This window comes from Chiloscyllium punctatum, chromosome 16 (assembly GCF_047496795.1).
Source record: "Chiloscyllium punctatum isolate Juve2018m chromosome 16, sChiPun1.3, whole genome shotgun sequence".
NCBI classification, from domain to species: Eukaryota; Metazoa; Chordata; class Chondrichthyes; order Orectolobiformes; family Hemiscylliidae; genus Chiloscyllium; species Chiloscyllium punctatum.
Window position 1 is genome coordinate 28,351,066 of NC_092754.1, and position 20,568 is coordinate 28,371,633.

The following is a 20,568-nucleotide window of genomic DNA, read 5'->3' on the forward strand; positions in this document are numbered from 1 at the left end:
AAAGAATGAGGGGGGACCCCACTGAAATTTGCAGAATGCTGAGAGGCCTGGATAGAGTGGGTGTGGAGAAGATGTCTCCATTAGGAGAAACTAGGACCCGAGGGTTAGCATCAGAGTGAAGGGGGTGCTCTTTAGAACTGAGATTATGAGCTTTTTCAGCCAGACGGTAGTGAATCTGTGGAACATTTTGAGACAGAAGGCTATAGAGGCCAAGTCATTGACTGCATTTAAGACGGTGATGACCTATTATAGAATCATAGAATCCTTAGTGTGGAAACTGGCCATTCGGCCCTAAATGTCCACACCGACCTCCAAAGAGTTACCCACCCAGACCCATTCCCCTACTACTCTATATTTACTAATATACCGAACTAAATCTCGCTGAGCACTATGGGCAATTTTAGCATGAACAATTTACCTAACCTGCACAGCTTTGGATTGTGGGAGGAAACTGGAGCACCCAGAGGAAACACATGCAGACATGGGGATTGGTGAGTAAAGGGTAAAAGGTTGCAAGGAGAAGGCAGGAGAATGGGGATGAGAAACAAGTCAGCCTTGATTGAATGGTGGAGCAGACTAATATTGCTTGTATTTCTTATGGGTGTATGGAGAGGTTTAACACAGTGAATTTTGATTTGATTTGATGGAGTAAACTATTCTCATGCATTTTCTGAGGTTAATTGTAACCTTTTTAATTTCTTTTAGAATAAGCCCACTTCCTCCAATCAAGTGAATCAAGTGACTAGGAATTTCCTGCAGTGTGGCTTATCTTTTGGGAGTGAAACAACTTTTGTGTGGATTACAAACTTTATTGATACCTGGTGGAGGAGTGATTGAACACAATGACGTCAGAGCTGGAGAGCAGCCTGACGTCCATGGATTGGCTGCCACAGTTGACAATGAGGGCAGCCATTCAGAAAGCAGATGCTGCCCAGAATGTGGCTGGTGGTGGGATTGCAAAGAAAACCCCACTTCTGGACCCAAACACTACCCTGGACCAGGATGCACAAAACAAAGATGGGAAACCACCATACAGTTATGCCAGCCTCATTACGTTTGCTATCAACAGCTCTCCGAAAAAGAAGATGACGCTCAGTGAGATTTATCAGTGGATATGTGACAACTTTCCGTATTATAGAGAAGCTGGCAGTGGCTGGAAGGTAAGATACTGGAAGAAAACTGCATTGCTGGTACTGCTTAGCGAAACCATTGTAGTTTAGAATTTCAACTGCATACTGTTGAGACAATGCAAAGAGCACCTCTAATGTTCCGCTGGGCAAAGCCGTCATCTGCAATAAAACTGCATTGAGCTAGTGAAAAAGAGGACTTGAAATACAGAAAACCTTTTATGTCTTTAGGGTGCCCTTCACACCCTGTCATGTATATTTAAAATTAGTCATTGGGGCACTGTGTCTATGGTATATCAATGTATGCGCAAGCATCCCATAAAGACCAATGAGATAAACAGTGAAATAGTATGTTTTAAGGAATCGATTGAGGGGGGAAAACACATGTCAGGGTTGAGGGTTATCCTTTCCTTTTTGAATAGCTCTTTCTGAGGCTGCGGGTGGTGTGGGTGCCATTTCAACCGAGTGTCAGTCTACAGTGCATTACGCCCTTAGTATAATATGCAATGTCAACCTAGATTTTGTTTAAGCCTCGGGAATATGTCTTGATCTATGACTTTAGAGAATGAAAGGAAGAATTACTACCCTTTATCCAAGGCTGTCACAGAGAACGGGAGGTAACTTAGTCAGGGTTCCTGTTATGTTTTCTATCCAAACAGAAATTGATCATGAATGAATGGAGGATAGGCATCATTTTTTTTGTACTCCTTGCTAGTCATTGGCTTTAATCAGAGTTAATAAATGTGCATGCTGACTTCTGATGATGTCACCTGGATAAGTCGCTGGTGGTGCTCAGTGCAATAATATTCCAGCAATTTGCCATCAAAGTGGAGAAAATTGGACTTGCCTCCCCAAACAAAGTTCTGAGGATTGACCAGTATTGAGGCTTATTTACTTCACTATCCTTGTGTGCACAAGAGTTTAAAGAAAGGAAATGTTTAGCAAAATGATTTAGTGAGGAAAGTTTTAATTGTGGATATTATGAAAATGGAATCAGCTTGCACTTAAGTAGAGGCCCAAGACTCTTCTAAAGGAGGATAATCTGACAAAAATTGATCAAAAAGCTGAAACATTGGGAAGGGTAACTGAAAGTTGGTTAAAGAGACACAGTTGAAAGGTCTAGAAAGGTTTATTCAGTGAAAGATCTGAGTATTAGAGTTGACCAACAAACTTGCATGTATTTGAATGAAAGGATTAAAGTCTTTGATATTGAGCATTATCTTCAGTTGCTCAGTTCCTTTTTAGATGATATTCTCTCGAATTTTTGTCTAAAAACAGCTCCCCTCCACATGTTATTGTCATTTTACTACTAATTTCAGACATCTGATCCTGTTTTCATTTGCAATCTCCACACTCTCTCAAAGAGTGTTTTTTTACCTCCTAATAAATTGTCAACAATTATATTTAGTTTATTGCTAATCATTAATTGCAAAGTATAAGTATTATGATTTAACTCTTAAATGTTTTCCACTCTGGATAACCATTTCTTTTTGAGTTTCTGCTTGTGACTGTCTGGATGGCAACTGCGTTGTCTGTCCCCAAGTACAAAGGTTTTTCTATGTATTTTGTCCCATCTCATAACTTGCAAGATAAAGCAGCTAAAGCAGCAGCCATATTAATAGCTTTTTGTCCTGAAATATGTAGTTCTCAAACACATTAATAAGCAGAGGCAGGAGTGTTGTGTCAAAATTTGACGCCATGTATCTAGACTTAGAAATATTCCTGGTTATTAAAAATGATCGCAATTCGAACAAGTCTATATTGTGATGTCTGCTGAGTCTTTACAGAATCATTCTAATGTTGGTTCGAAATCAGTGAGTATTTATATGTTTGTTAGTCTTTCATGGCTCTGTTATCTTCTATTTTATTTAAATTGTTTAGAAATTGTGATCCATCTTTGATTCTTGCATGCAGTTTAATGGGTGGCTGAGTGTGTATCTTACAAGGTTACCACCTTGCAGAAAAGTAGTGATTACTGGACACATCTTCCAGGTTTGCTGCCTTGCAATAAAAATTTCACTTTTACTGCTGCTTAGATGTGATTACAGTGCAGTGATACTTGATAGTTTGATACTGATAATTCATGTTCCAAATCTTCTATTGGGACATGCTTATCCAGAGTCTGCACTGATTTAGCATGCTGCTGAAATATTTTGTATTTCCTTCCAACTGGTCCTATCAGGGTCAGTCTTTGGTTCATGCATATTAAGTAATTAGTTAATTTTAAGTTTGGCTTTGCGTTAAAGTTTAGTGCAGTTTCAGTCTTTTAATGTAATAAAATATTGTAGAGTGGTTACAATGTCCAGTATCATTTCATGTGATGCTCAGTGCATACAGTAGTTATTTTAGAATTAATTATTCTGGCTACAGTATTAGTGATGTCTGGAAGATCCATATTGTTTGAAGTTGAAGTTTGAACTGTAAAATTATGTATCTTTAACTTATTCAGTAAAGAGTGATAGATAGTGATAGTCATGTAGCATAGAAACAGACCCTTCAGACCAATCAGTCCATGCCAACCATAATCCCAAATTAAACTAGTCCCACCTGCCTGCATTTGGCCCATAATCCCTCCAAATCTGCTCTTATCCATATACTTATCCAAATGGCTTTTAAATGTTGAAACTGTACCCACATTTCCGATTTACTCTAGATGTGAGCTGCTCCATCTAAGGAAACAAAAGTTGCCCATCATGTCTTTTTTGACATCTTTTTCCTTTCACCTTAAAAATCTGCCCCCTAGTCTTGAAATCACCAACCCGAGGGAAAAGATATCTGCCATTCATCTTATCTTACCTTACCCCTCATGATTTTATAAACCTCCAAATGGTCTATCCTCAACCTTGTACACTCCTGTGAAAAAAGTCCCAGACGATTCAGCCTCTCCTGATGTGATAATAATACATTCACTTGTCATCCAAGCCATTCATATGTACTGTAAATAATTGTGGCCCTTTAGGACTCCATTGCAATGAGAACAGGATAAAGAGGCTAGCTTATGTGATTCTTTTAAGGAAGACTGCTGTTTCTCAACTCTCAAAACAGTTGTTGGTCTCTTTGGTTATATATAGGAAGGCTAATTATACTTTTGAAATTATACTCCTCAACAGTCTCACTTTTAGGAGAGCTCAAAATTGGATGTTTTAAGTAAAAGCTTAACAAAACAATATTGTTCTGCTAGGTGAGATTCATAGTTGTCATTAATAATGTCAGACTAACACTTGTGATTGGTTATAGAGTCATACAACCCAGAAACAGACCTTTGGTCCAACTCATCCATGCCAACCAAGTTTCCCAAACTAAACTCATCCCACTTGTGTGCATTTGCTTCCAATCCCTCTAAACTTTTCCTAATCCGATACCTATCCACCTGTCTTTTAAATGTTGTAACTGCACCTGCAGCTACCACTTTCTATGGCAGTTCATTCCATATACAAACCACTGTCTGTGTTAAAAAGATCCACTAGGTTCTTTATAATCTTTCTCCTCTCTCCTTAAAAATATGTCCTTCAGTTTTGAGCTCTCCCACCCTGGGGGATAAAACCTTTGCTATTCACCTTGTCTATGCCCCTCATGATTTTAAAAAGTCAACCCTCGAACCTCCGACATTCCAGTGGAAAAAATGACCCAGCGTATCTGCCCTCTCCTTATAATGCAAGCTGTCCAGTCCCAGCAACTTGCTTGCAAATCTCTTGTGAACCTGCTTCAATTTAATGATCAGGGTGGCCAGTTTTGAACACAGTACTCCAAAAGTGGCCCCACCAGCATTCTAGAACATAGAACATAGAAAAATACAGCGCAGTACAGGCCCTTTGGCCCTCGATGTTGCAAATGCACACAAGCCCACCTAACCTACACTAGCCCACTATCCTCCATATGCCTATCCAATGCCCGTTTAAATGCCCAGAAAGAGGGAGAGTCCAGCACTGCTACTGGCAGGGCATTCCATGAACTCACGACTTGCTGAGTAAAGAATCTACCCCTAACATCTGTCCTATACCTACCACCCCTTAATTTAAAGCTATGCCCCCTCGTAATAGCTGACTCCATACATGGAAAAAGGTTCTCATGGTCAACCCTATCTAAATCCCTAATCATCTTGTACACCTCTATCAAGTCACCCCGAAACCTTCTTTTCTCCAATGAAAACAGCCCCAAGTGCCTCAGCCTTTCCCCATGCGATCTGTGCAACCTCTACATGATGTCTCAACTCCTTAAATCAATGGTCTGATCAATGAAGACAAGTGTGCCAAACACCACCTTACCCACCTATTCACCTGTGTCACAGCTTCCATCGAATTATGTACCTGAACCTTAGGCCTTTCTGTTTGACAACACTATATAAGGCACTACCATTAAGAGTATAAGTCTTTTCCCTGTTTTAACTTCCTAACATGCAATACCTCATGTTTGTTCAAGTTAAACTCCACCTGCCACTCCTCAGCCCATTAGTGCAGTAGATCAAGGTCCCTTTGTAATCTTTGATAACCTTCTTCACTGTCCACTGTGTCACCAGTTTTGGTGTCATCCACAAACCTACTAACCATCCCTCTGAAATCTCTAAGTTGTTTATATAAATGCAGACAACAGTGGATCCAGCATCTATCCCTGTTGAAGCACTGCTGGTTACAGACTTCTAGTCGAAAAAAACAACCTTCCATCACCACCCTTTCTCCAACCATCAAACCAATTTTGTATCCAATTGGCAAGCTTGTTAGTTCTTGAGATTCTTACACACTTCATGCAACTGCAACACACCAACTTCTGTGAACAAAATTTATTAAGCAAGTACCAGCATTGGAGGATCACTTAATAGTCTTCCCAATGCTTGCGAAGCATGTCAAGAGAAGCTCTCTGAGCAAGAAAACATTTCTCCTTTTAATACAAAATCATATAACACAGTCAGTAATGCCCATAAGACAACCCCCAGCCACACCCTCACAGTCACAAGGCACTCAAGACAATGCAGTGATCTGATCATTTCCAGAAACACTGTAATTTAGATCATTTCCTTAATGTCAAGATTTGGTGTAAATTTTTTTTAATCTGCAGGGAGTAATCAGAATTGTAGCTGCAATGTTCTTATTGATTCTGAATTGGGGATGATAATGTAAATTTACTCTGAATAATAGGAGATGGTGATGTAAACTTTTCAAATTGTACTTGCAAGACAGAGAAACATACTACCCCCCCCCCCCCGGGCATCCAATTTCTTACAGTCCAATTTCTTACAGATCAATAGAGCAAATTAACCCCTTAACATCTCAAGCTCTCCTTGAACTCGTGGTGTAACTTTACTAACCAGTCTACCATGCAGAACCTTGTCAAAGGCTTTACTAAAATCCATGTAGACAATGTCTACCATCTCCCCTAATCTATCATTTTGGTCACATACTCAAAAAGCTCAATTAAGTTTGAGAGATTTCCCATGCACAAAGCCATACTGACTATATCTAATCAGTCGTTGCCTCTCCAAATGCATATCAATTCTATCTCTCAGAATCCCCTCCAATAACTGTTATTATGTTTTTCCCTGGGATGTGGGTGTCAATACTTGCCCATTCTAAATGCCCTTGAGTGGTGCTTAGGCCATTTCAGAGAACAGTTGGGAGTTAGTCAGATTGTTGTAAGCCAGGTCAAGACAGCAGATTTCTTTTCTTAAAGGACGTTAGTGAACCAGGTGGGTTTTTGTAACAGCCAATGATAGTTTCATTGTCACTAATACTCACTCTAAATTCCAGATTGAATTAATTGAATTTCAATTCCACATGTTGCCATTGTGGGATTTGAGCCCATGTCTTCAGTACATTAGTTTGGCCTCTGGTTTACTGGTCTGGCGGCATTACGACAATACTACCAGGTCTTGGTTTATCTCATTTGGCAGTCGTTTTGCCTCAAAGTGTCGTTATGTGTTAACACATGACTGCATCATCTTTCTGAGCTCATCTTATTGGAGATGTTGTCTTTTAGATGAAACATTCAACTGAGATACCATTCGCCTGTTTAAATAAACAGCTGGACATTTGGTCAACGTTACTCTCTGAACTAAAACACCAAAGCAGTTTAACTGACCATTGAACTTATTGTTACCTGTGGGACTTTACTATGTAGGGTTGGCTGCTGTGTTTGTGGGTATAACCACAGTGACTGTACTTGAGGAATAATTTGCTGTTGTGAGTATAAATGTTATGCTGAGGATGTGGTAAGGGATTAAGTATCTTTTTTATTCAGAGTTAGTAGAAATATCGTTATTGATGAAGAAAATTGGAATGCTTTGGAGAATCCAAATTGTGTTTTGTGTTATGCAAAGTACATTTACTGACACTTTGCAGTAAGTCCTTCAAGACTGAAGTTCTTGCTAGTTCAGAAATATTAAGTTGTTATCTTCACACTTATTTGAAATAATTGTGCTTTCCCTCTTTAACTTTTAATTTTTTTGCTTAGAGGGAAAGATGTTTGGCATTGTGATTGTCAAAAGTAACTGTGAAGTGATATGTGTTGGTGTCAGTCTCTGCCAAGTTCAGTGACTGTAAAGGATCATGTTTGCATTAAAAACACCATCTTGACTGCTCAATAATAATGTATGGCTCTATTTCCTTTTCTCTCCTCTCCTTGAGGCATTAACTTGACCACTGCATACTTTTTCTGGCCTCACATCATAATTCCATTCACAGCCGATAATTAATGACCTGAAATCTTAAACTTTGTTTCCTTTTTGCCCAATTCATTGGAACTGATATTCAATTAGAATCATGGAATGATTAAAGCAGAGGCCCTTTGAGTCCATCCTACAGTTAAAATCAGCTCAAACCAAAGGCTCCTAATTTCTATAATTTAGCTATTGGATAAATGCACTTAGCTGTTAAGAAGCCATTTGCAAGCATTCTTTCCTTATCATTTTAAACTGATTCTCTGACTCTATATACTACTAATGACGTGATACCATGCTGCTTTATAAACACTAGCATAAAACTCAGGCCCTGTCCTTTGCTATATCAGCTAATAATCACTACATATGCTTTGATTATTTTACTTTCCACCAACCAAATAGTTCCCATATGACTCAACAGAAAGGACCTGACCTTTACACTTGTCTTTTATGTGCCTAATATTGTACATCAGTGTAACTTGCATAGCAGCTTTATTACTGTGATCCAGTGCAATTACATTCGTAATGTCTCTGGGTGCCTATTGTTTCACCCCACAAAGCACTGGTGGTCACGTCACTTTGATCTGCAAAGTAAGGCATCAAGTATCCTACAAATATTACTTAAAGGAGTAAATTTAAACTTTACCAACTTCCATCCAATTACTTGCCTGTCACTATGCACTAAGCTCCAGGAAGTGACTTTTGGCCAATAAAATGAAACCATTTACGTTAATCAGAGGAATTCCTGCTATTTGATTAGAAAAAAATATTACTGACATCTGCAGAAATACTATACCAGCCTTTAATCTTGCAATATGCAATCTCCACACATTTACAAATGGCTGTAGCTAAGTTTGCTCATCTAATTTCTTAAATTAATTCTACACTGTATCTTTGCCTACATAATCCTGCATTTGTCTATGTTTCACAATGACTAGGTAAAGATGGTAGATTTCCTCCTATAAAGGACATGTACCAGATAGCAGTTTTTGTAAAAACCTGATAGTTACATATTCTCTACTCGACGAGCTTTTAATCCTAGATTTTTATTGTTTTCAAATTTCACCGTTTCCCATGGTGGGGCTCAAACCTATGGCCTCAGAATATTGGCCTGGTGTTCTGGAGTACCAGTCCAGTAACATTGTTGAAGTCCCTGTTTGAGACAGCTCAGGGAATCCCTGATGGACTCTACCTGTAAGCCTCTCTTGGTTTGTCCTGGAGATGGTACTCTGTAGTTGTCTGGAATATAAAACTCTTACAGATTGTTTAGTTTAAATTATTACCTTTATTTACCAATGACATCAATGTTACACTATCACAGAATTACAAGCCAGGCTTGAGCTTAGGTTTTAAAACCATTAGCGGTGCCAGCTCTTAGCCTGAAAAGCTCTCTCAGGCTACTCCCTTTATTGCTGTGAACAAACTGTCTTTATACAGAAATTGCTACTGAGATTACAAAAATCATCACGTGTCCTTAATCAGATAAGCAGCAATAAAATGGCACAAGTTTATAGAGGAAGTGAAACTGATTGACGGGTGTGAGTATGCTTGATGAATTAAGCTACATGCACATCAAAGTAGAAAACTCTGATCAAGCCTGGCCAAATGCATTTGCTAGATAAGCTCCTTTTAAACAGTACATCATGACGAGAAACTAGTCTAAACAATGTGGAAAAGGTCATGAGATAACCTTGCTCAGCTAATATGCCCAGTTCCATTGTCCTACAAAATGGATTTTTAAAAAAAATCTTAGATTCCCAAAATGCAAATTAAATTCATAACATTCCTGAATCTTGAGCTCCAGGGAACAACACACAAACATTCACTCGATAGGAGAAAGTGAGGACTGCAGATGCTGGAGGTCAGAGTCAAGAGTGTGGTGTTAGTAAAGCACAGCAAGTCAGGCGCATCTGGGGGGGGCAGGAGAATTGACGTTTCGGGCAGGAGCCCTTCATCAGGAATCAAACCATGAAAAGCAAGTGTGCACTCAGATCACACCACAAAGGGTTAACATTTCCAGCAGCTTCCATTCTGTCTGTCTGTCTCTCTCTCTCTCTCTCTCTCTCTCTCTCACTCTGTCTCACTCTCTTTCTTTCTCTCTCTCACTCTTTCGCACTCTCTGCCTGTCTCATGCGTGCTCTCTCGCGCATGGTCTCACTCCCTCACACTCTCGCGCGCGCTCTCTCTTGCCCGCCCGCCTTCCCTCTCTCACCTGCCCGCCCTCCCCCCTCGCCCGCCTGCCCTCCCCCTCCCCCACTTGCCCTCGCCCGCCTCGCCCGCCCTCCACCCCGCTCGCCCGCCCTCCACCCCGCTCGCCCGCCCTCCCCCCTGCCTCGCCCTCCCCCCTGCCTCGCCCTCCCCCCTGCCTCGCCCTCCCCCCTGCCTCGCCCTCCCCCCTGCCTCGCCCTCCCCCCTGCCTCGCCCTCCCCCCTGCCTCGCCCTCCCCCCTGCCTCGCCCGCCTGCCCTCCCCCCCCTTGCCCTCCCCCCCTTGCCCTCGCCCCCCCCCCCCCTCGCCCACCCGCTCGCCCCCCCCCCCCCCCCCCGCCCGCCGGCCTTCCCCCCCCCCTCCCTCGCCTGCCCAACCCTCCCCTCGCCCGCCCTTCGTCCCCCCTTGCCCGCCCGCCCTCCCACCTCGCCCGCCCGCCATCCCACCCCTCGCTCGCACGCCCGCCCCCCCTCTTGCCCGCCCTCCCCCCCTTGCCTGCACTCCCACTCCTCGCCTGCTCACCCGCCCTCCCCCCTCGCCCCCCCCTCGCCCGCCCTCCCCTTTTCGCTCGCCCGCCCCCCCCGCCCATCCGCCCCCGCCCATCCTCCCCCTTGCCCGTCCTCCCCCCTTGCCCGTCCTCCCCCCTTGCCCGTCCTCCCCCCTTGCCCGTCCTCCCCCTTGCCTGCCCGCCCTCCCCCCTCGCCCGCCCGCCCTCCCCTCCCCCTCCCTCGCCCGCCCTCCCCTCCCCCTCCCTCGCCCGCCCTCCCCTCCCCCTCCCTCGCCCGCCCTCCCCTCCCCCTCCCTCGCCCGCCCTTCCCTCCCCCTCCCTCGCCCGCCCTTCCCTCCCCCTCCCTCGCCCGCCCTCCCCTCCCCCTCCCTCGCCCGCTCTCCCCTCCCCCTCCCCTCCCCCTCCCTCGCCCGCCCTCCCCTCCCCCTCCCTCCCATTCCCCTCCCTCGCCCGCCCTCCCGTCCCTCCCGCCCGCCCTGCCGTCCCTCCCGCCCGCCCTCCCGTCCCTCCCGCCCGTCCTCCCTCCCTCCCGCCCTCCCTCCCTCCCGCCCTCCCTCTCCCGCCCTCCCTCCCCCTCCCGCCTTCCCTCCCTCTCTCGCCTTCCCTCCCTCTCTCCCTCTCCCTCCCTCTCCCGCCCTCCCTCTCCCGCCCTCCTGCCCTCCCTCTCCCTCCCGCCCGCCCCCTCCCTCCCGCCCTCCCTCGCCCTCCCTCCCGCCCTCCCTCCCCCGCCCACCCGCCCGCCCTCCCCGCCCACCCACCCTCCCTCCCGCCCTCCCTCTACCGCCCGCCCTCCCGCCCTCCCTCTACCGCCCGCCCTCCCTCTACCGCCCGCTCGCCCGCCCTCCCTCGCCCGCCCTCCCTCGCCCGCCCTCCCTCGCCCGCCCTCCCTCGCCCGCCCGCCCTCGCCCGCCCTCGCCCGCCCGCCCTCGCCTGCCCGCCCTCGCCCGCCCGCCCTCGCCCTCCCTCCCGCCCTCCCTCCCGCCTGCCCTCCCTTTCCCGCCCGCCCTCTCCCGCCCACCCGCCCGCCCTCTCCCGCCCTCCCCTCCCCCTCCCTCGCCCGCCCTCCCCTCCCCCTCCCTCCCATTCCCCTCCCTCGCCCGCCCTCCCGTCCCTCCTGCCCGCCCTGCCGTCCCTCCCGCCCGCCCTCCCATCCCTCCCGCCCGCCCTCCCATCCCTCCCGCCCGTCCTCCCTCCCCCTCCCGCCTTCCCTCCCTCTCTCCCTCTCCCTCCCTCTCCCGCCCTCCCTCTCCCGCCCTCCTGCCCTCCCTCTCCCGCCCGCCCCCTCCCGCCCGCCCCCTCCCGCCCGCCCTCCCTCGCCCTCCCTCCCGCCCTCCCTCCCCCGCCCACCCGCCCGCCCTCCCCGCCCACCCACCCGCCCTCCCCGCCCACCCACCCGCCCTCCCCGCCCACCCACCCGCCCTCCCCCGCCTTCCCTCGCCCGCCTTCCCCCGCCTTCCCTCGCCCGCCTTCCCTCGCCCTCCCTTTCCCGCCTGCCCGCCCTCACTCTCCCGCCCGCCCGCCCTCCCCGCCCGCCCTCCCTCCCGCCTGCCCGCCCTCTCCCGCCCGCCCTCTCCCGCCCGCCCCCCCACACCTGCCCTCCCTCTCCCGCCCTTCCTCTGCCGCCCGCCCTCCCTCTCCCTCCCTCCCTCCCTCCCTCACCCCTCCCTCCCGCCCGCCCTCCCACCCTCCCTCTACCGCCCGCCCTCCCACCCTCCCTCTACCGCCCGCCCTCCCACCCTCCCTCTACCGCCCGACCGCCCGCCCTCCCACTACCGCCCGCCCTCCCACTACCGCCCGCCCTCCCAACCTCCCCCTCCCGCCCGCCCTCCCACCCTCCCTCTACCGCCCACCCTCCCTCCCACCCTCCCTCCCACTCTCCCTCTACCGCCCGCCTTCCCACCCTCCCTCCCTCTACCGCCTGCCCTCCCACCCTCCCTCCCTCTACCGCCTGCCCTCCCTCTACCGCCCGCCCGCCCGCCCTCCCACCCTCCCACCCTCCCTCCCTTAACCGCCCGCCCTCCCACCCTCCCTCCCTCTACCGCCTGCCCTCCCACCCTCCCTCCCTCTACCGCCTGCCCTCCCTCTACCGCCCGCCCGCCCGCCCTCCCACCCTCCCTCCCTCTACCGCCCGCCCTCCCGCCCTCCCACCCTCCCTCCCTCTACCGCCCGCCCTCCCACCCTCCCTCCCTCTACCGCCCGCCCTCCCACCCTCCCTCCCTCTACCGCCCGCCCTCCCACCCTCCCTCCCACCCTCCCTCCCACCCTCCCACCCTCCCTCCCGCCCTCCCACCCTCCCTCCCTCCCTCTACCGCCCGCCCTCCCACCCTCCCTCCCTCTACCGCCCGCCCTCCCACGCTCCCTCCCTCTACCGCCCGCCCTCCCTCCCTCTACCGCCCGCCCTCCCTCCCACCCTCCCTCCCTCTACCGCCCGCCCTCCCACCCTCCCTCCCTCTACCGCCCGCCCTCCCACCCTCCCTCCCTCTACCGCCCGCCCTCCCTCTACCGCCCGCCCTCCCACCCTCCCTCCCTCCCACCCTCCCTCCCTCCCTCCCTCAACCGCCCGCCCTCCCACCCTCCCACCCTCTCACCCTCTCACCCTCTACCGCCCGCCCTCCCACCCTCCCACCCTCTACCGCCCGCCCTCCCACCCTCCCACCCTCCCACCCTCTACCGCCCACCCTCCCACCCTCCCTCCCTCCCTCTACCGCCCGGCCTCCCACCCTCCCTCCCTCCCTCTACCGCCCGGCCTCCCAACCTCCCTCCCTCCCTCTACCGCCCGCCCTCCCGCCCTCCCACCCTCCCTCTACCGCCCGCCCTCCCACCCTCCCTCCCTCCCTCTCTCTACCGCCTGGCCTCCCACCCTCCCTCCATCCCTCTACCGCCCGGCCTCCCACCCTCCCTCCCTCCCTCTCTCTACCGCCCGCCCTCCCACCCTCCCTCTACCGCCCGCCCTCCCACCCTCCCACCCTCCCTCTACCGCCCGCCCTCCCACCCTCCCTCTACCGCCCGCCCTCCCACCCTCCCTCTACCGCCCGCCCGCCCGCCCTCCCACCCTCCCGCCCTCCCTCTACCGCCCGCCCTCCCACCCTCCCTCTACCGCCCGCCCTCCCACCCTCCCTCTACCGCCCGCCCTCCCGCCCTCCCACCCTCCCTCTACCGCCCGCCCTCCCGCCCTCCTACCCTCCCTCTACCGCCCGCCCTCCCGCCCTCCCACCCTCCCTCTACCGCCCGCCCTCCCACCCTCCTTCTACCGCCCACCCTCCCACCCTCCCTCTACCGCCCGCCCTCCCGCCCTCCTGCCCTCCCTCTACCGCCCGCCCACCCTCCCTCCCGCCCTCCCTCTACCGCCCGCCCTCCCTCTACCGCCCACCCTCCCTCTACCGCCCGCCCGCCCGCCCTCCCTCTACCGCCCGCTCGCCCGCCCTCCCTCGCCCGCCCTCCCTCTCCCGCCCTCCCACCCTCCCTCCCTCTACCGCCCGCCCTCCCACCCTCCCTCCCTCTACCGCCCGCCCTCCCTCGCCCGCCCTCCCTCCCTCTACCGCCCGCCCTCCCTCCCACCCTCCCTCCCTCTACCGCCCGCCCTCCCACCCTCCCTCCCTCTACCGCCCGCCCTCCCACCCTCCCTCCCTCTACCGCCCGCCCTCCCACCCTCCCTCCCTCCCTCCCTCAACCGCCCGCCCTCCCACCCTCCCACCCTCTCACCCTCTCACCCTCTACCGCCCGCCCTCCCACCCTCCCACCCTCTACCGCCCGCCCTCCCACCCTCCCACCCTCCCACCCTCCCACCCTCTACCGCCCACCCTCCCACCCTCCCTCCCTCCCTCTACCGCCCGGCCTCCCACCCTCCCTCCCTCCCTCTACCGCCCGGCCTCCCAACCTCCCTCCCTCCCTCTACCGCCCGCCCTCCCGCCCTCCCACCCTCCCACCCTCCCTCTACCGCCCGCCCTCCCACCCTCCCTCTACCGCCCGCCCTCCCACCCTCCCTCTACCGCCCGCCCGCCCGCCCTCCCACCCTCCCGCCCTCCCTCTACCGCCCGCCCTCCCACCCTCCCTCTACCGCCCGCCCTCCCACCCTCCCTCTACCGCCCGCCCTCCCGCCCTCCCACCCTCCCTCTACCGCCCGCCCTCCCGCCCTCCCACCCTCCCTCTACCGCCCGCCCTCCCACCCTCCTTCTACCGCCCGCCCTCCCACCCTCCCACCCTCCCTCTACCGCCCGCCCTCCCGCCCTCCTGCCCTCCCTCTACCGCCCGCCCACCCTCCCTCCCGCCCTCCCTCTACCGCCCGCCCTCCCTCTACCGCCCACCCTCCCTCTACCGCCCGCCCTCCCGCCCTCCCTCTACCGCCCGCCCTCCCTCTACCGCCCGCTCGCCCGCCCTCCCTCGCCCGCCCTCCCTCGCCCGCCCTCCCTCGCCCGCCCTCCCTCTCCCGCCCTCCCTCCCTCCCTCCCTCTCCCGCCCGCCCTCCCTCCCTCCCTCGCCCGCCCTCCCTCCCTCGCCCGCCCTCCCTCCCTCGCCCGCCCGCCCTCCCTCGCCCGCCCGCCCCTCCCTCTCCCGCCCGCCCTCCCTCTCCCGCCCGCCCTCCCTCTCCCGCCCGCCCTCCCTCGCCCGCCCGCCCTCCCTCTCTTGCCCGCCCTCCCTCTCCCGCCCGCCCGCCCTCCCTCCCTCTCCCGCCCGCCCGCCCGCCCTCCCTCTCCCGCCCGTCCTCCCTCTCCCGCCCGTCCGCCCGCCCTCTCCCGTCCGCCCGCCCTCTCCCGTCCGCCCGCCCTCTCCCGTCCGCCCGCCCTCTCCCGCCCGCCCGCCCTCCCTCCCTCCCGCCTCCTCCCTCCCCCCTCCCTCCTCCCTCTCTCCTCCCTCCTCCCTCCCTCCTCCCTCTCTCCTCCCTCTCTCTCGCCCGCCCTCCCTCGCTCGCCTGCCCGCTCTCTCGCCGTCCCTTTCATGCTCTCTTACGCATGCTTGCTCTTGCTCGCTCTCAGTCTCCCTCTCTCTCAGCTAGTGTCTCTTGAACCTTTCGGTCAGTGAATTTAATTTACAAAAGAATGTTTCTCTCTCTCGTGTATGAATATCTTCGAACTTTCTTAGTATCTCCAATTTCAGCCTTTGTGTTCTCCTAGCTTGTAAGGGTAATGAGAAAGTGACAGTTCAGAACAATCAAAATTCAGGAGCTGAGCTTCATAAATTCAAATCTGCTCAGTGTAGTACACATGAAAATGTATCAGGCATGTTCTATTACATCCATTCAGCTTATTAAAGTACAAGTTCTTTTCCTATTAAGTATGAGTTTTGTTAAGAGTCTTCGCTATAAATCAGAAATTCAGTTATCCAACATTCAACTGTAAAATATGTGCAGCTTCCAGCCCTCAGGGTCAAAAGGAGGTACTGCCACACATTCCACAAGTGAACAAATGTTTTCACCTTATTTTTGCTGATCCATTGACTCTAAGAACAGATATCCTTAATTCTTCTGAACAAATGCTCCCCCCCCCCCCCCCCCCCCCCCCGCCCTCCCCAACCTTCATGGTCAGGTGCTTTCCTGCATATCCTATTTAGTTCTACTCTGTAGCAGATGTGTCAAATGTAAGGCTCCAAACTTTCTCAATATTACTGCTGTGCCTCCACTTTTTCCAGTTAAGATGGACCTTACTCCTCAAATTCCTCTGTTTAAATACTGTGTGTTTGTCTTGCATTTCCAGGAAAGGATCAGTTAAGAGACCGTTGATTAGTCCCAAGGCCAAACCAGATAGTCTGACACTGCTAGTAAACTATGACTTCTTGTATCAGTGTTTTTATTTTAGGTTGAGCTATTGAATTACCTATTGCAATATTTGTTTACGATTATTTCACTTGGTATTTGATTTTATTTTTAAACATTGATCTTTGTGTTTTCTTACAGAACTCCATTCGACACAATTTATCATTAAATAAATGTTTCCTGAAAGTGCCTCGGTCCAAGGATGATCCAGGCAAGGTAAGTGTATAGTTTATTATTGCTGTATTTTGTGACATTGCGCTTGGAAACCAAAGAGATGAACAAGTATATGTTGAACTTAAAGCAGCAAACTTCCTTCATCTTGCTATTTTCAGTTCTCTCAGCAGTGTGATAACCACTTGTGACAATCCAGTCAAACAGTCTGGACCTTGGACTGCTCCATTGTTGCTTTTTAGAGGACTTCATATCAGGTGCTTGAATTGATTTGACATCAGCTTTCTCAACTCTGATTAGTTACATATAAACATATGAATTAGTAATCTTGAACTTACTCCTAATTCGTTAAGATCATGGCTGATGGTTTTGTTTTGAATTCCATTCCTACCTCCTCTGGATAACCTTCAATTTCATTGCCTAACAAGAATCTATCTTGGGCCTTAAAAATGTTCAATTTTCCCACTTGCACTGTCTTCTGAAACAGAAAATTCCAAAGTCGCATAAAAATGCACTGAAAATTATTCTCATTATTTCTGTTCTCAAAATGTGGCCACTAATTTTACTAGTTTTGAACTCACCAGTGAGAGGAAGCACCCTTTCCACATCCACCTTGTCAAGATAATTCAGATATGGAGGTGCCAGTGTTGGACTGGGGTGGACAAAGTAATAATCACACAACACCAGTTTATTGTTCAACAGGTTTATTTGGAGGTGCAAGCTTTGGGTTGTGATTGGTTTTGAGAGCATGGATGGCATTGCATTGTGACTGGATTATGTTTTCCTCTACCTTTTGAGTAGTGCAGCTGAATCAGGCATTTACACATTTTCTGTACTTCCAAATAAACTTGTTGAACTATAACCTGGTGATGTATGATTTTTAACAGATAATTCGGGATCTTATACAGTTGTTGGAAATGATTCCTCACTCTCCTATATCAATGAAAGCAAGATAAATATCCTTTCCAAGTATCAATCTCATAAATTTTCTCTGAATCACTTCCAATGCATTTACTTACATCCTTAAATAAGGAGACCAAAAGTGTACACAGTTCTCCAGCTGTGGTCTCAGCAATGCCCCACATATATAAATGATAAATAAAATATATAAATAATTTAGATGAGAATTAGATGAGATGGTTAGTTCGTTTGCATACGACACCAAGGTTGGTGGTATAGTGGGCAATGAAGGTAGTTATCAATTGGGCCAATGGGCTGAAGACTGTCAAGTGGAGTTTAACGTGAGGTATTGCATTTTGGTGCAACAAACAAGGGCAGGCCTTATAAAATTAATGGTAGGGCCCTGGGTGGTGTTTTGGAACAGAGACACCTAGGCATTCAAGTACATAATTTTTTGAAGTTTGCGTCACATATAGATAGGGTGGTTAAGAAGGGGTTTTCCACGCTTGCCTGCATTGCTCAGATCTTTGAGTATAGGAGTTGGGATATTATATTGAGATTGTCCAGAATATTGGTGAGGTCTCTTTTGGAGTACTGTATCCAGTCCTGGACTCCCTGTTGGAGGAAGGATATTATTAAGCTGGAGAGAGTTCAGAAGAGATTTAACAAGATGTAAGATTTGGAGGGTTTGAGTTATAAAAAGAGGCTGGATAGACTGGGACTTCTTTCACTGGAGCATAGGAGGTTGTGGGGTCACCTTTATAGAGGTTAATAAAATAATGAGGGGTATAAATAAGGTGAGTGGCAGGTGTCTTTCCCCTAGGGTGGAGAATTTCAAGAGTAGGGGCCATATTTGAAAGGTGAGGAGGAGAAAGATTTTAAAGAAGATATAAGGGGCAATTTTTTTAGAGTTGTTTGTGTGTGGACTGAACTACCAGAGAAAGTGGTGGGTATGTGTACAGTTACAACATTTAAAAAGCATTTGGATAAGTACATGAATAAGAAACATTTCCAGGGGTATGAGCCAAGTGCAGGCAAGTTTGGTTTGGGATTATAGCAGGCATGGAAATCATTAATCGTGAGCAACTCCTGCACTTGAACACCTAGATCTTTCTATACCTTGGAATTCTGCAGTTGATCTCTATTTAAGTTATAGTCTGTATTTTAATTCTTTATGTCAAAGTGAACAACTTCACATTTTCTCACATTATACTGCATCTGCCAAATTACCCATCTTCAGGTTATTATAAAATTTAGCAGTCATGCCTTCACTCTGTTATCTCAGCAGCTGATATAAATTGTGATAAGCTGACATCTAAGCACAGACTCCTACAGAGCTGCACACATCACATACTGTCAATCTGAAAAAGACCTATTTAAGCATACTGTTTTCTGCCAGCCATCCTTACACCATTGCTCATAATACTTCCAACACCATAAATTCCTACTTTGGACTGTAACTTTTTATCTGGAAATTCAAGTTCGGTATGCCTACAGGCTCCCCATTATCCACTGCACACATTCCTCTTTCTTGGAGCTTCAACAATTTGGTTAAACATGATTTCCCTTTCACAATGTCAAAAGTTTCCCAGTTATTGAGATTTCCTAAGTGTCCAACTGTAACCTCTTGAATATCATCCTCATGACAGATATAGAGCTAACTGGCATATAGGATCAGTTATTCTGCCTCTTGCCCTTCTCAAATAGAAAAATTGCTACTTTGCTGCCTGATGGAACCTTTCCAGAATCCAAAGAATTTTAGAAAACTTAGACCAATTCATTTTACCTCATTGGCCACCCTTTTAAGACCTAGTTATCATGTCCATTTAGACCCAGACCTGTCAATCCATAACTTCGTCAGCTTGGTTAGTGCCACTTCCCTTGTGATTGTGATTTTGCTAAGTTCCTCTCTTACTTTCACGTCCTGATTTACAAATACTACTGATCTTTTTTTTTGTCTCCTCTATAGTGAAGACAGGAACCAATTACTTTATTGCTTTCATCTACTCTTTTTAACGTATCATTTATTAACTCCCCAGTTTGTTTCTAGAGGGTGATCACTCAACTTCACTTCTTTTCTTTTTAAATACCTGTCAGAACTTTGGCTATTTGTTTTTGCATTTAGAGTTAGCTTCCTCTTATACCCTTGTTTCTTTCTGTTGATTAATTTTTTAGTCCTTCTGTGCCATTCTTTGTATTCTAGCCAAGTATCTGACCTGTTAGAAAATCTGTGCAGTTATGTGCTTTTTTTGTCTTAATTTTAATGCTTTTCTTAATTTCTTAAACTAACCACGGGTGATAGGTCCTCACTTTACAATTTTCCTTTATAATAGGAATATATGTATTCTGAAATATTGCTTTTGCTGTCAGCCACCCTGTCTCTATTGATTCTTCCTCTAGCATTATATCCTACTTCATTTAGCTACCTCAGCTTTCATAGCTATGTAATTGTCATTGAGCATGGAAACAGACCCTTTGGTCCAACCCATCCATGCCGACTGGATATCCCAACCCAGTCTAGTCCCACCTGCCAGCACCCGGCCCATATTCCTCCAAACCCTTCCTATTCATGTACCCATCCAAATGCCTCTTAAATGTTGCAATTGTACTAGCCTCCACCACATTTTCTGGCAGCTCGTTCCATACACGTACCACCCTCTGCTTCAAAAAGTTGCCCCTTAGGTCTCTTTTATATCTTTCCCCTCTCACCCTAAACCTATGCCCTCTAGTTCCGGACTCCCTGACCCCAGGGAAAAGACTTTGTCTATTCATCCTATCCATGCCCCTATATAATTTTGTAAACCTCTATAAGGTCACCCCTCAGCCTCTGACATTCCGGGCAAAACAGCCCCAGCCTGTACAGCCTCTCCCTATAGCTCAAATTCTCCAACCCTGGCAACATCCTTGTAAATCTTTTCTGAACTTTTTCAAGTTTCACAAGATCTTTCCGATAGGAAGGAGACCAGGATTGCACGCAGTATTCCAACAGTGGCCTAACCAATGTCCTGTACAGCCACAACATGACCTCCCAACTCCTGTACTCAATACTCTGACCAATAAAGGAAAGCATACCAAACGCCGCCTTCACTATCCTATCTACCTGCGACTCCACTTTCAAGGAGCTATGAACCTGCACTCCAAGGTCTCTTTGTTCAGCAACACTCCCTAGGACCTTACCATTAAGTGTATAAGTTCTGCTAAGATTTGCTTTCCCAAAATGCAGCACCTCGCATTTATCTGAATTAAACTCCATCTAC

The 20,568-nt window shown here is 49.9% G+C and overlaps 1 protein-coding gene across 13 annotated transcripts in view; it reads left to right on the top strand.

The window, feature by feature from the left end:
• foxj3 (forkhead box J3) overlaps positions 1-20,568 on the top strand; it is a 163,125-nt gene that overhangs the window by 84,875 nt on the left and 57,682 nt on the right. For all 13 annotated transcript variants that reach the window (XM_072586621.1, XM_072586625.1, XM_072586626.1 and 10 more), the window contains 2 exons: positions 706-1,160; positions 16,382-16,456. In XM_072586621.1, coding sequence (XP_072442722.1) covers positions 843-1,160; positions 16,382-16,456 — 393 coding nt within the window. In that variant the 5' untranslated portion in view covers positions 706-842. The remainder of the gene's footprint in view (positions 1-705; positions 1,161-16,381; positions 16,457-20,568) is intronic.